The sequence below is a fragment of the Zootermopsis nevadensis genome, unplaced genomic scaffold (genome assembly GCF_977971745.1).
Source record: "Zootermopsis nevadensis isolate Lab colony 2312 unplaced genomic scaffold, Znev_1.0 Znev_ptg000061l, whole genome shotgun sequence".
NCBI classification, from domain to species: domain Eukaryota; kingdom Metazoa; phylum Arthropoda; class Insecta; order Blattodea; family Termopsidae; genus Zootermopsis; species Zootermopsis nevadensis.
The window spans coordinates 14,740,627-14,754,105 of NW_028259192.1; the positions used below are offsets into that span (position 1 = coordinate 14,740,627).

Sequence of the window (13,479 nt, forward strand, 5' to 3'; positions counted from 1 at the left end):
TGTAACAACAAAAACAAATAATAATAATTTTCACACACTTTATAGTTAATGACTTAAAGAAAACTATTTCAATGGAAGATATTCGTAATTCATAGGAGAATAGCAGGGGAATCAATAAACAGATAAAATACCTATATATAACAAATTTTCGTTGACCTTTACAAATTACATAACGACTACAGTTTACAGTACACGAATAACGTGCAATAAGAAACAATTCGTTTATCAATTTGGCAATATTAGGCGCGTTAATGTTAATCGGATGCTATTAGTAATTACTATTAATTGCTTGACGCAACGGATTTGTAACATGTAGCTATATGGCATCGTATAATTACTGTAAATAACATTGTTTCGGCATGTGTGTGACAGAAAGGCTTTGTTACAACTACCATATTGATCCTTTATCATAGCCGCTACTCCTTTCCTCTAATTGCGTTTTCACTTCAAAACCAATTTCCCTTTCAGTTTCAGAATCATGCAGTATTGGACGGTACTCATTCCGATAGCATTAGTTAGACCTACTGTGCGCTACATTGGCTATGTCCCATTACCCCGCCAATCATATTGGGGGGGGGGGGGGAATCAAAAATCTGATAAAGCTTCACGGAAATTCAAATTTGTACGGACATCATGTGGGGATCGAGATAAGGGCCTGCTACATGCAGCTATTCCCTCTTCCCTTCACTAGTAGCGGGCCTCTTTGTGTTCATCGCTTTCCTGTTCTAGCAACACCTACAGAAATGCTATCCACAGCCATTTTATCTTTCGGAAATCAAGAGCTGCGTTTGGGATTCGTGACCAGAGTACACTGGCTTGATTTACTGCGGTGTTCGTAACAGTGTTAAGAAGAAACGCGTTAAATATTTCATTACTACGACAAATAAAGGGACAGACAATTTATTTTAAATCACGTAATTCTATGAGCATTTCATGTTTTGTTTCAACCATTTATGTTTATTTGATGCCATAATTTGGAACAATACAATAATTGTAATTTAGCAAATTCATTTGTCAGTAAACCTGCTCTCAAAAGCTCCTAACCTGTGTTCTTCACTTAAATGTGCAGATTAAACTCTGCACCCATATGAAAATAAGTCAAAAGTATAGTTTTATATATTTTAATCTTCACGTTTTTCGATAGCAGACGAGAATACGAAAGATTCTGACAGTAACAAATATTTCTGGAATTTAATATTCTTTTCATGTCTTCGAAAATAATATATTGATTTGTCCCCGTCATACCAAGCTATTTTAACATCGCCACATATTTTTAAGGATTTAGATACCTTTGTATCCTGCATTCTGGTGACGAGGCACGAACATTTCTTCGCACGCAGTCTCCTGTCTGTGTGTTGATGCGTTTGGCAGCAATCTGGCTTCCATCCCTATAAAGATGTTTAATTTATACACTTTTAATTTACATTCAAGAAATGTTATAAATTGTATAGTTTCAATGCGATTTGCAAAGATGATGCCGAAATAAACTATGTTACTATCCACTACTCAAAACATAAAATGTTTAATTCCCGCAATACTAAGAGCAATGTATAGTTGCATATAAAAATTGCTTTCAGTTGCACTTATCGATTGTAATATGAAATTTTTACAAGTGCGGCTAGTTCCTCTCGCTATTGGTGGCTCGCTTTATTCAATAGTTGTGAGAACGGTGGTTTTCTTACCGGATTTTGCTGAACAAAGGTATGGCATGATGTATAGGGTTGAAACACGGCAAAGGGCGGTTGGTGGGAATGACAACATCGAGAGGCTAATGGAGCGGAATCCGGAGAAACCCAAGAGCGACAGGGAGTTGAAAGTCGTCCGCGCGACCAACCTACACTCCTCCATTACCCATAATGCATCGCGACTCTTCTGACCGCCTACTGAGACCACCATTAGAACCCTAAGGTTCATACTACACATTCACCTCAACAGCCCCACCTTAACCCGTTTGAGAACCGTGTATTTACAGCAACAAAGAGCCATTAATGCAAAAATAGTAAGCACTTTTAATCTAAATATATAGTCAAATGTCAAAGAGAGCATAAATTGAACCGCACACCGTAAGCTTGTACCACACTGAAACGAGGACGCAACAGCAATGCACTTGAAGGAGGCACAGAAATCTCTCGCGACATAATTACAGAAGGACCATCCATATTATGGTAGATTTCACGGACCAAGTGTAAGGAATGAATAATAAATACGACGAAACAGTATTAATTTAAAACTTGATACAAGATATAAAACTGAATACAAAAAACACAAATTCATAAAGTCTGCTTCTGCATTTCACATGTCAGATCTATGTAAGATCTGAAGTTTCCACAGCGATGAGTATGAAGATTTCATCAGGGCGATTCATTGCCCTGATGACGGAGGCAGTATGACCTCAGAAACGTTGGTTAACATCGACCAGACTACACAGCGCAACCCAGAAGACAGAAATCTTCATACTCATCGCCCTGATGACGGAGGCAGTATGACCTCTGAAACGTTGGTTAACATCGACCAGACTACACGGCGCAACAACCCAGAAGACAGAAATCTTCATACTCATCGCCCTGATGACGGAGGCAGTATGACCTCTGAAACGTTGGTAAACATCGACCAGACTACACAGCGCAACCCAGAAGACAGAAATCTTCATACTTATCGCCCTGATGACGGAGGCAGTATGACCTCTGAAACGTTGGCTAACATCGACCAGACTACACAGCGCAACAACCCAGAAAACAGAAATCTTCAGACTCATCGCCCTGATGACGGAGGCAGTATGACCTCTGAAACGTTGGTTAACATCGACCAGACTACACAGCGCAACAACACAGGAGACAGAAATCTTCATACTCATCGCCCTGATGATGGAGGCAGTATGACCTCTGAAACGTTGGTTAACATCGACCAGACTACACAGCGCATCAACCCAGAAGACAGAAATGTTCAAGTTAGATCTACATTCAGTTTCTGGAAATCAAAAAGCGAACAGGAGAGTTTTTATCTATCAGCTAAGGAGGGGATATCAACAATAAATATCGCAAAGGATTAGGCTTAAATATCAGTTAGTGAATCCTGAAGGTGCGTCTAGTCTCTTTCTGGCGTTCAGGATCTCTTTGCATTATTAGTTTACATTTTAGCGCCAAATTTTCTAATCAACATATCTTCATTTGGTTTATGCACATTAACGATTTATATTTTACAACCTAAAATTTCACTAACATTATTTAATAATATTAACTATTTGAAGCACTTCGTTTGTGATCCAGTCTTGTAGAACCCAGTAGAGATTTTAGAAGACAATTTGTGCTGTTTATAGACTGTGTCGCTTCTCTTAAATATTATATCTCATCACTATGTTCGTTACATAATCTTATCTACTTGTCCCCTCTATATAGTAAGATAATATGTCATAAGAAGCTCAATTAAAATGTTTATACTTGTCCTATGGTTCTATTGCCTGACGCAATTTGCACTCTGAAATTTATTCTTGAATCTTTCCATAGATTTGGTTTGGGTGATAGAAAACAAATGAAACCTTTTAAAAGTTATGCAATAATAATTATTTTGTATCATAACAATTGGGCCATTACATTATTCTGTAGTAAAACGTACGTAAACACAATTGCAGATTTCATGATTTAAGTTTAATTTTGTCGTTACCATCACAAAGATAAATCAGTTTATGGTGTACACATTTCTTCTAAATGTTGAATTAAGATCTGTTACAGTTGCAAAGTCCAATACTTAGCTCTTTTTACGCAGTTTCTGAAACGCGTCTCTTTGTGACGCTTTATAAGCTTTCACAACGTGTTTAGTAAACCAAAGCGACGGTGGCTTGTAGATTATGTCTCGCAGTTCTGCATTCCTTTTTCAGTCATGCAGAAGATATGCAGATGTCCACAATAAAATTCCACCAGGCAAGGTAGAGTTTTTTATCTGGTATTTAGTCGACAGAAATTGAATGAATGGAACGTGATGTGTTCAGGAGTTCGCTTCCTGTACTCTTAGTGTTTATTCTTACTATCCACCTACAAATTAACGCACTATCTGTATTCATAGCTAGGACTTAATCCTAGACCAACTGTACGGACTTCCTTTAACTTTGTATTTGGATTATAAACTAAATCAAACTTAACTTCGGTTCATAACAATCACACCTTTTAAAATGTGGCTGAAATTGAACTTCATTAATATTTATTACTTTAAGAAACGATTACTACTAATAATTTACACACGACATAAAATGCAAACCTCGTTAAGATATAAAATATCCACGCGAAGAAAGATACGTCTTTGTAACAAAATACGTCGATAAACAATATCCAACTTTGTTGTTCTGTGATTAAATTTTAAAAATAATTTTGTATTAATAACAACAGATTTATATTTGCTACAGATGAATATCAAGGTTAATAAGCCATGAAAAATTGTTAAAGAAACGATTTTGGAAACCTCCAGTAAGTGCTTACCTTTCCAAATCTCTGCCCACAGAAAAGGGTACTAATACCACTTACATTGTAAAGTATGACACAAACAATCATAGTGTGAATTACTTTTTAGAATCACGTATCCAACAATTCCAAGCTCCCATGCTATTCTCTCAGTAATTCCTTCAGTTTTCAACAAGTAATCTGTGCGTGTCCAACTATTACGGTACACAGACCACGGGCATACCAAAGAGTTCCCTTGATTATATTTGTGAGTTGGCCGTGTTTCTTAATAACGTCACCGTCCACAGAAAGAAGACCAGAAGACGGAGATGATAAAGACTGAAAGATGCCGATGGAATAGAGGAAGAGGAAAAACATGCTTTTATCACAGGCTTCTATTCTGGTCTGGAAGTGAGCTTCTTTTTAACTCGATGAAAAAGAAAAGAATAGGGCGGGTGATATTGAGGATAGGAGATGGGTTCAGGTCACGGGAGATTGGGTCCGAGAGTAAAGACTAGGTCCATTACGTTTCTGTGCTACTGGATGCTATGTGTGAGTCTGAGGAAAGTGCGAGAGGTTGTGGATTTCGTGCAGGGTCGCCTCCTTACCGAGTATATCCTTCACATGGCAAAGTTTGGTGCCCCCCCCCCACCCAAAGCCACCCATTATTACTCCACTACTTTTCAACCTGCAGTGAATTAGTGTAGATGCTCTCAGCCAAATTGTAGCCTGGGGCAGGTCAACAACTGAAAGACACACGAGCAAGTCATCACCTAACAGAATTCGCCTCAGGATTTGGACGTACCTCAGAAGTAATAGCAATCTCAGACGCGAGACAGAAAACATAGCTTCTATTATAATTTGCTTCCTGGACGACTCTTAGTTTCTCAGAAAGGACTGTGCTTCACAGAGTTAGTTAAGAAGTAGCTAGATCTTACTTAATAATAAAATAAACTTGTATGTGACAGAGAGACATTAACAAATATAAAAAAAGATTAAAGCAGTTTTATTATTATACATAAAGATACTTAAGGATTGTCAGTTTACACCGTATACAAATCACAGTTACATTTCACTTTAATTCGACGTACTATCGGAATATTTTAAACTGTTCATAACTTTGGTAAAAAGGCACCGTATTATATGATTAAGAACTTCACTGAATTGCTTGCCACTCGGTACAGAATGAATTCCGCAGTACGGATAAAGGATGTGAAGTTTGACTGCAGAACGAAGAGGGAGGGGACGATAGAGCGAACATTCAACTGACCAAAGGTTTCTACTGGACGTAAAGAGGATTAAATTTTATAGTATGCACACGCGTTTCCAAATGTTACATAACAAATCTCACAAACACATATCGTTAAGACAGATTGTTTAATCTTGGCACTTTTCTGTCGTTGCTTGATACTTTGAGGTAGCCATGTGCATTTGGAGTGTCATGACGTCCTCTGTAGGGACGTAGCAGAAGCATACAACGTTTCCTGCCTCTCAGGAACGGAATTTACTAGCTGCTACAAATACTTTGCAAACTGACATGACGACGAGAACATACATATGATTCTGTTTTTTGCTGGAAAATGTGGGAGCTTATGACGAGTTAATTGTAACAACGAGACGGCATTCATGTGGTTTAAAAAATAAAACAGGTAAAGTAATCATTAAGTCAAGAACAAAGGGGAGAGAGTAAGACATGTGGAAAGAATAAAGAGAGAGAGAGACGAATTAACTTTCACTCTTATATGCGACTGAGTAGACTGGGACAAAAATTACTAATTTCTCTCTCTTGTAATATATTTACCTAAATAAATCTTAATGCAAGTAAAAGCTGTAATAATATTTACTGGCCACTGTCAAGATAACACTTATTAGTAGAAAATGGAAAATCGTTGTATCAGATAACAGATTATCCAACTATTATTATTCACGTTTGTATGCTAACAGCAGAATAATTCCGTAATCTCACGCCGTTGTATAGTCTGCATATGAAGTTTCCCATCATCATTTCGCAGTAATTTCCACGAGACACATGTGACTGATCGCTGGGTTCCATCAGATTGTAAAGCATTTGAGCAGATGGCCTCCAACCCATCAATCAGTTTTCTCGTAAGCCGTCTCTCTAATTATTCAACCAAGCAGACACTGGGAAGGCAATAACAGTGTACTGGATAACTAGATAGCTCTAGATGACTGAAATGATTTAAAGTGATCCATGTTTGTGCTTGTCACTGAAGAATATTATTTGTCAGCGCCTTGTCTTCATTGACTAACGTTTTATTCTTACATTTATCATTCTATTTCCTCACCGTGGTTAAGCGAGAAATAACATATAAAACTTAGTTTATCTACGTCTCATTGCTTTCGCTTTTACTTAAATGTAAATTTTTATGGAATAAATAATTGTAAAGATGGCTGTCTTCTGGGTTGTTGCGTCGTGTAATCCGATAGAAGTTTACTGAAGTTTCAGAGGTCCTTGTTGCCCCCATCATCAGGGCGATGAATCAGAAGACAGCTATCTTCAGACTCACCGCCGTGAAAACCTTGATACCTAAAAAATTCTGAGTTGGTGCCACATTCATCCATTACTACATTACACATTTGATTCAGACTATAAGTCTTTAGAGTAATTCCTAATCATTTGAAAAAGCGGTCAATTTTAATGAATTACAATGTTCTACTAATTTGATAATTAAATACTTTTAAGTATTACATTAGTATTACATTACATTATTAGGGTTACATTGTCTAAGATAACTGCAAGAACTAAGTGTTTTGTTCCGCATTCAGTGACGTATGTATTGAATCAGTTTATAAATTAATTAAGAACCCGGCATGTTGGTGAATTATTAATGCGTGCATTTAATCAATGGGGAATAAAAAATTGTTTAGGTTGCAAAGTACCTAAAAGAAAGCACAGTAAATTTTATGAGTCAGTTCCCTTTTAAAACAATTTCACAGTAACTCTGAAGATTCGTTATAGCCATCACTTTGACATGTAATATTAAGAAAGACTTACAGGTACAAACAAATTAAACCTTAGTGCTAAGTGTAGTACATGATAAATTGGAGAAGGATATGTTGAATTATTCGTTGTGTTGGAAACTACAATCATCTATCACTATAAAGACGTTTAAATATTTACTTTAAGGTAAAATGACCTAAGTATGTTTTATTATTAAATATGGTTATATATTGTTTTAAATGTGTGTAACGGCCTGTATATCTGTAAAACATAACAAAAAATAATGTTTAAAATCACCAAAAGAATAATTTGCTTTTTATGTGTCCACAACCAAGAGTTCCAAAAAAATAAGCTCATTATCTTCGTACTATCCGTTTGAATGCATATCAGAATTTGGGAACCTTTAAAATGATATTTATCTAATGCGATACTAGGAAGTTTTACTAAAGAATGTCAACACATTCAGTTATTGGATAAGAAACGAGGACTTCACATGAAGACTCTCATGTGCCTTTGCGGGCGGAAGTAGCTGTTTGGGAAATACTTACCGGGAATTTTTGCTGGATCTGCAGTGTGGGAAATCTAACGAACTAGAACTGTTACAGTATTTGGTGCGGAAATTTAACTTGGATATTGATAAGAAATATTTAGAAGTCTTGTCGGTAATCTACTAAGCTTACTCACTGATTTGAAGTCTGGAGACGAAGTAAAGTGGGAATAATATTTCTATACGTTTTTGTATATTCTTCCCGGGAGATGGAAATGAGGTGCTGTGTTATCTCCTCTACCTACCAACATAACAGTGAATTTTGTTCATTATAACAATTATTCTAAGGCACTTAGGTGGAGGACGTTTAACAAAAGTGTAAAGTTTGTTAGACTTGATACTGTGGAAAATCTAAACCTAACCCTACAACACCAATCTTCTGTTCGGACAAAGCATGGGCATACATTCGTGAACCAGAAGAATTCAACCTAAAAACAATTTCGAGTAATTAAGCAACACCTTATCGACAGAAAAATGGGAGGGGGGTATTTTGGCAGCAAATACGAGACATCTCATTTAATTAACTTCACTTGTCCCTCCCCTATCCACAACTCATGCACTGAGAAATCTTAACTCTTTGTGGGGAAGGTGACAGGAACACGATAATTGGGACCAGAGGAATCGAACTGACTTCAACACATTTTCTTATTTATACAAAAAAGAAAAGCGGGTTAGTTAGACCTTCTTTCTTAACACTGCCAATTTTACACCTTTTATTGAGTTTCTGTTCTGGTTTCAACTTCTCATTTCTTTTTAGATCGGACAGATAGAACGCGAAATAAGTAGTGGCAGATTAAAGATTACTGTAGTCAATAGAACGAAAAAGTATCACATAATCCTTTCAGTCCACGAAAGGCGTAATCAGAGCAGGGGGTGTACTCGAAAACCAATAAAAGCCTTTTCTTGCTTGTGAACCACGCAATCCTCTTCTCTCCCCCCCCCCCCCCCCCCGACCAGTGTGGCCAAGCAGTGTCCAAATCAGGGGTGCCAATTCATAAAATGCTCAAGTTCGGCCTATCTTTCTGAAGATAATCGTATTCACAAAAGACTTGCTGTTCTAATGTTTTCAGAAAGTCTAACCCCGTGATGTTATTGGAGTTTATGCTGAAGGTCGGTAAATTCATCACGTGAAATACTGTGTTTGATTGCTTATAAGCTCAGTAATAATGACACGAAAATAATTAAGGTGATCAAATGGGATGGGAAACATGTAGCATGCATGGGGGAGAAAATGACTGTAGAGAAAATTGTACGTGGAAAATTTGAAAGGAAAAAAACAGCTTAGGAGACACTGTATTGAATGGAAGGATAATATTAAGAAGGATCTTAATAATAGTTCGTGAAGGTAAGATTAAACTAGCGCCCACTTTTGAATATCGTAATGACTCTTCGGATTACACTAGAGGCGGCAACTTTTTTGGAGATATGAGCGACCATCACCTGTAGAACAAGTACTCTGCTCCACTGAGTTATTGGACAATAACGGTACCTGAAGTATTTATTAATTCCACCAATGTATGTTATAAACAAATGTCAAATTTGTTAGGCAGAAAGCAATTTTTGTCGCGCTGTTATGGCAACCCCTGATCTATCGATTGCGTATAAAGTTACATTGTATAAGGCAGCAGTTTGAATGAAGCAGGGCGTCGATTACACTAACGTTGGCCGATAATACTTGTGCCTGAGAAGTTGTTATCTGAATCAGATAGCAACACACTTTGAGTCCTCCAGAACATTCTCCAAATGTAATAGTCTTCATGTATTAGTCTATTAGGCCTTACGACTGCAAACACTTCCTACATTTTAAAATATGCAAGTTGTCAGAGCTCTTCTCTTCACAGCACTTACGTTCCAAAGGTGCTTAGTGCCTACAACAATTCGAATTCGAGTAATTAACCAACTAGCTTTCCGGTAGCAGAAAACTTTTCTTCGACACCAAAGCCTGATATTGGACACGATCCTAGTCAATTTCTATCCTTTTCTTGTCCTCAAAGCTTAGGACCCTGTGAGTGACAGTTTTCCCAATACGTTTTACCACAAAAATTCGCACTTCTTGTTTGCTTCACGTACCGCGTCCATCTTACAAACACTACATCAGCTGCATAAATAGTCACGTTTCGGCAAACGTAAAGCTATTTATGTAATTTATCTGAGCCAGATATTTTCCGAGACCTTTAGAACGTTTGTAACTTTCGATCTTCCATCAAAGTCAGAGATTATGTTCTAGTCGACAGTTTGTGTATGTCAACTACTGTTTCGAAATATAACTCTTTGATTACTCAGTCACAGTGCTTCAATTCAGCAGCAATGTATACGTCCCATAGAACTTCATGTCAGTTGTGAGAAAGCAAACAGTTTTGGACATCCCTATGTTTCTCCTAAACCCTTCAATAAACCATTAGCCCAAGTGCAACTCTTGTATTGTAAGCTAAGCCTTTCCCAACAATGGAATATCCCTCCATATATCAAACGACAACAGACGCAAAAACACTTTGCGGTTATCCGTTTTTCTGGATGACGTATGAAAATATATACGCGATAAAACCATGGTTGTTGGGATAGAAATAGAAAAACATGGCATATCATTGTAAGAAACAGAAAACAAAAGCAAGGTAAGGATAGGAAATTCCTTTGTATTCCTCCGAATGTCCCTGTTATATAAAAGTATTTCCAGTGTATGGAACATTTTGAATACAAGGAATTGTTAAAACGAAACTATTCCTTTCGTTTGATGCAATTGATTTTACTTCTTGCAAAAGTGCTACAGAGTGCACAGGGGTATGTCATAGGAGATTCTAACGAATGCATGAGAATTCAGTTGCTATCTGAGTTCTTTATATTTCGACATAACATCTCGCAATGTAAGGCGGGTTTCAAAAAAGCAAAACCTCCACAAACGACGTCTGTCTCCCCATAACTGTCTTCGAAACAATTTGATAATTTACATAAAAATAAATGACAGTTCGAATTCTGCATGTCTATGACAATTTATACTGATTAATAGAATTTTCCGTAAATATTGTCTGCTGAAAACTAAAATTAATAGCGATTACTTGAAAGTAGTTAAAACGTGTTACTTCTGGAGACTAAGTAATTAGCTAAGCATTCTGTACTAATGAACCAACTTAGCAAAAAAGCTAACAACGTTCTACTTGACAATTTGAGGAATGCGATTAATTTAATCAGTGTTAAGGCGCTTGGGTAATCAGACAGATCACACGTATCGAGTTGATTTTCAGACGCTCACAAGACCGAAGCAGATTCACCACTGTGCTTCAAAGAGTCAAATTATGAAAAGGGAGGAACTTATGGTACTTCAACAACCACAGCCATGATTTTTATATTTTCATATTATATATTTATTGTCTGAAATAACTTTTTATTATTTTATTTATATTGTAAAAGTAATGTGTTTCCTACGTCTATATAAGCTATATATAATCTATATATAATTAAAACTAAAGAACCACTAACTTTATACCGAGTTTCCGCGATTCGCAGGTGTTAAAGATTATGGTATATAGAACATTACAACGAAAAGACAAATGTCATATTTCCTGTCATTTTCTGTGTAGTATAAATAATACAATGATGAAGAATTAACTATCCAATGTTTACAGCTGTTGAAGAACTTTTTGATCGCCCTGTTGATCCTGTGATATGTCACAGAAGATTAGAAGATGAGAGCCTGTAGTCCCAGGATGCAATATAGAACTTCGAAACACATTTTTTTTTATTTTCAGTGACCTTAATAAAAAAGAAGATATATACTGAGAACAGATTCCCATCTAAGCACATTATGGGTACAGTCAATATCATATGTTTGGTAATAAAGTTATTGACAAATGACATAGCTACAAAAAAGTTTTTAAACATATTACGGAAGATTGAGAACATTTGAAATATTATTCAAAATTTAAGCCTATATATACCACAATAAATAAAATAACTTCTATGTGAAAAAACTGATAATTTCTGGTGATACTGGGTTTCACGAGACTAGCCATTAGTGAAACTATGTAGATTAAAAAGGCGAAATGTGAAACAAAGCTCCACCAGTGTAATTGTGTAAACCAGAAATTCAGGACAGAATGTCAGCAACACGATCAAACAAGGAGACTTTTATTTATGATCATAAGAAAAGTAAATTAAGTATATAATATTACACGAACCACATTGGCTTAGGTCCCTCAAAACAATGAGAACACTGATATAAAATGACTAGGCCTATAAAAAATAAATATTTTCATATAAGATTTTAGACAAAGTAAGAAATACAATAGAAAGTAAATAAATACACTGAGGGAGAAAAACGTAAGTAAAGAAATAAAAACTAACATTTCTTGAAATATAAAAGACTTTCAAGTATGGAGAAAGTTCTATGACGTGTGCATAAAATCGATTCGGTTTGGAATCTCTGCCTTTGAAGCCGAACCTCTGCATACTACATACTCGTATTTAAGGACGCAGTGCTTACCGCTTAGTTAACACAGCACTTCACAATTAGAGATCAATTGGTTAACGGTGTTTAAGGAAGGAAGTATACAGAGAGAATCACAAAAATGAAACCAAAACAGTTACCGACTGTTAAAGCAGATGGAACGTATATATATCACTAAATTTTGACGAAGATTTCTGTCTTCTGGGTTGTTGCGCTGTATAGACTGGTCGATGTTTACAAACGTTTCAGAGGTCATACTGCCTCCATCATCAGGGCGATGAGTATGAAGATTTCTGTCTTCTGGGTTGTTGCGCTGGGTAGTCTGGTCGATGTTAACCAACGTTTCAGAGGTAACACTGCCTCCGTCATCAGGGCGATGAATCGACCAGACTACACAGCGCAACAACCCAGAAGACAGAAATCTTCATACTCACCGCCCTGATGACGGAGGCAGTATGACCTCCGAAACGTTGGTAAACATCTACCACACTACACGGCGCAACAATCCAGAAGACAGAAATCTTCAAATCCATCGCCCTGATGACGGAGGCAGTGTTACCTCTGAAACGTTGGTAAATATCGACCAGACTACACAGCGCAACAACCCAGAAGACAGAAATCTTCATACTCATCGCCATGATGACGGAGGCAGTATGACCTCTGAAACGTTGGTTAACATCGACCAGACTACACAGCGCAACAACCCAGAAGACAGAAATCTTCGTACTCATCGCCATGATGACGGAGGCAGTATGACCTCAGAAACGTTGGTTAACATCGACCAGACTACACAGTGCAACAACCCAGAAGACAGAAATCTTCATACTCACCGCTGTGAAAACCTCAAATCATACAAGTTTTGACGAATTTTAATCCATCATTAAGATTTTAACATTAAGGGATCATATCTTGCTGGAAATCTCATAGAATATAATTATGTTTCCGATATAATGGAGTGTTGAACACTGAAAATTGAATCTTTAGAATTCTAATGCAGGTGCGCACTTTGGTAGAAAGGAAGGAAGAGTAAGTAAAACTATGCGACTACGCTTGGAGCAAGTTGTAACAGTTCCCATGGAAAATGAAACCCCCAACCGTG

The 13,479-nt window shown here is 36.9% G+C and overlaps 1 protein-coding gene across 1 annotated transcript in view; it reads right to left on the reverse strand.

Moving 5' to 3' along the window:
• Positions 1–13,479, reverse strand: part of LOC110836714 (A disintegrin and metalloproteinase with thrombospondin motifs 7) — a 183,449-nt gene that overhangs the window by 166,069 nt on the left and 3,901 nt on the right. Inside the window, exon 2 of the mRNA XM_022078211.2 lies at positions 1,290–1,388. Coding sequence (XP_021933903.2) covers positions 1,290–1,386 — 97 coding nt within the window. The 5' untranslated portion in view covers positions 1,387–1,388. The remainder of the gene's footprint in view (positions 1–1,289; positions 1,389–13,479) is intronic.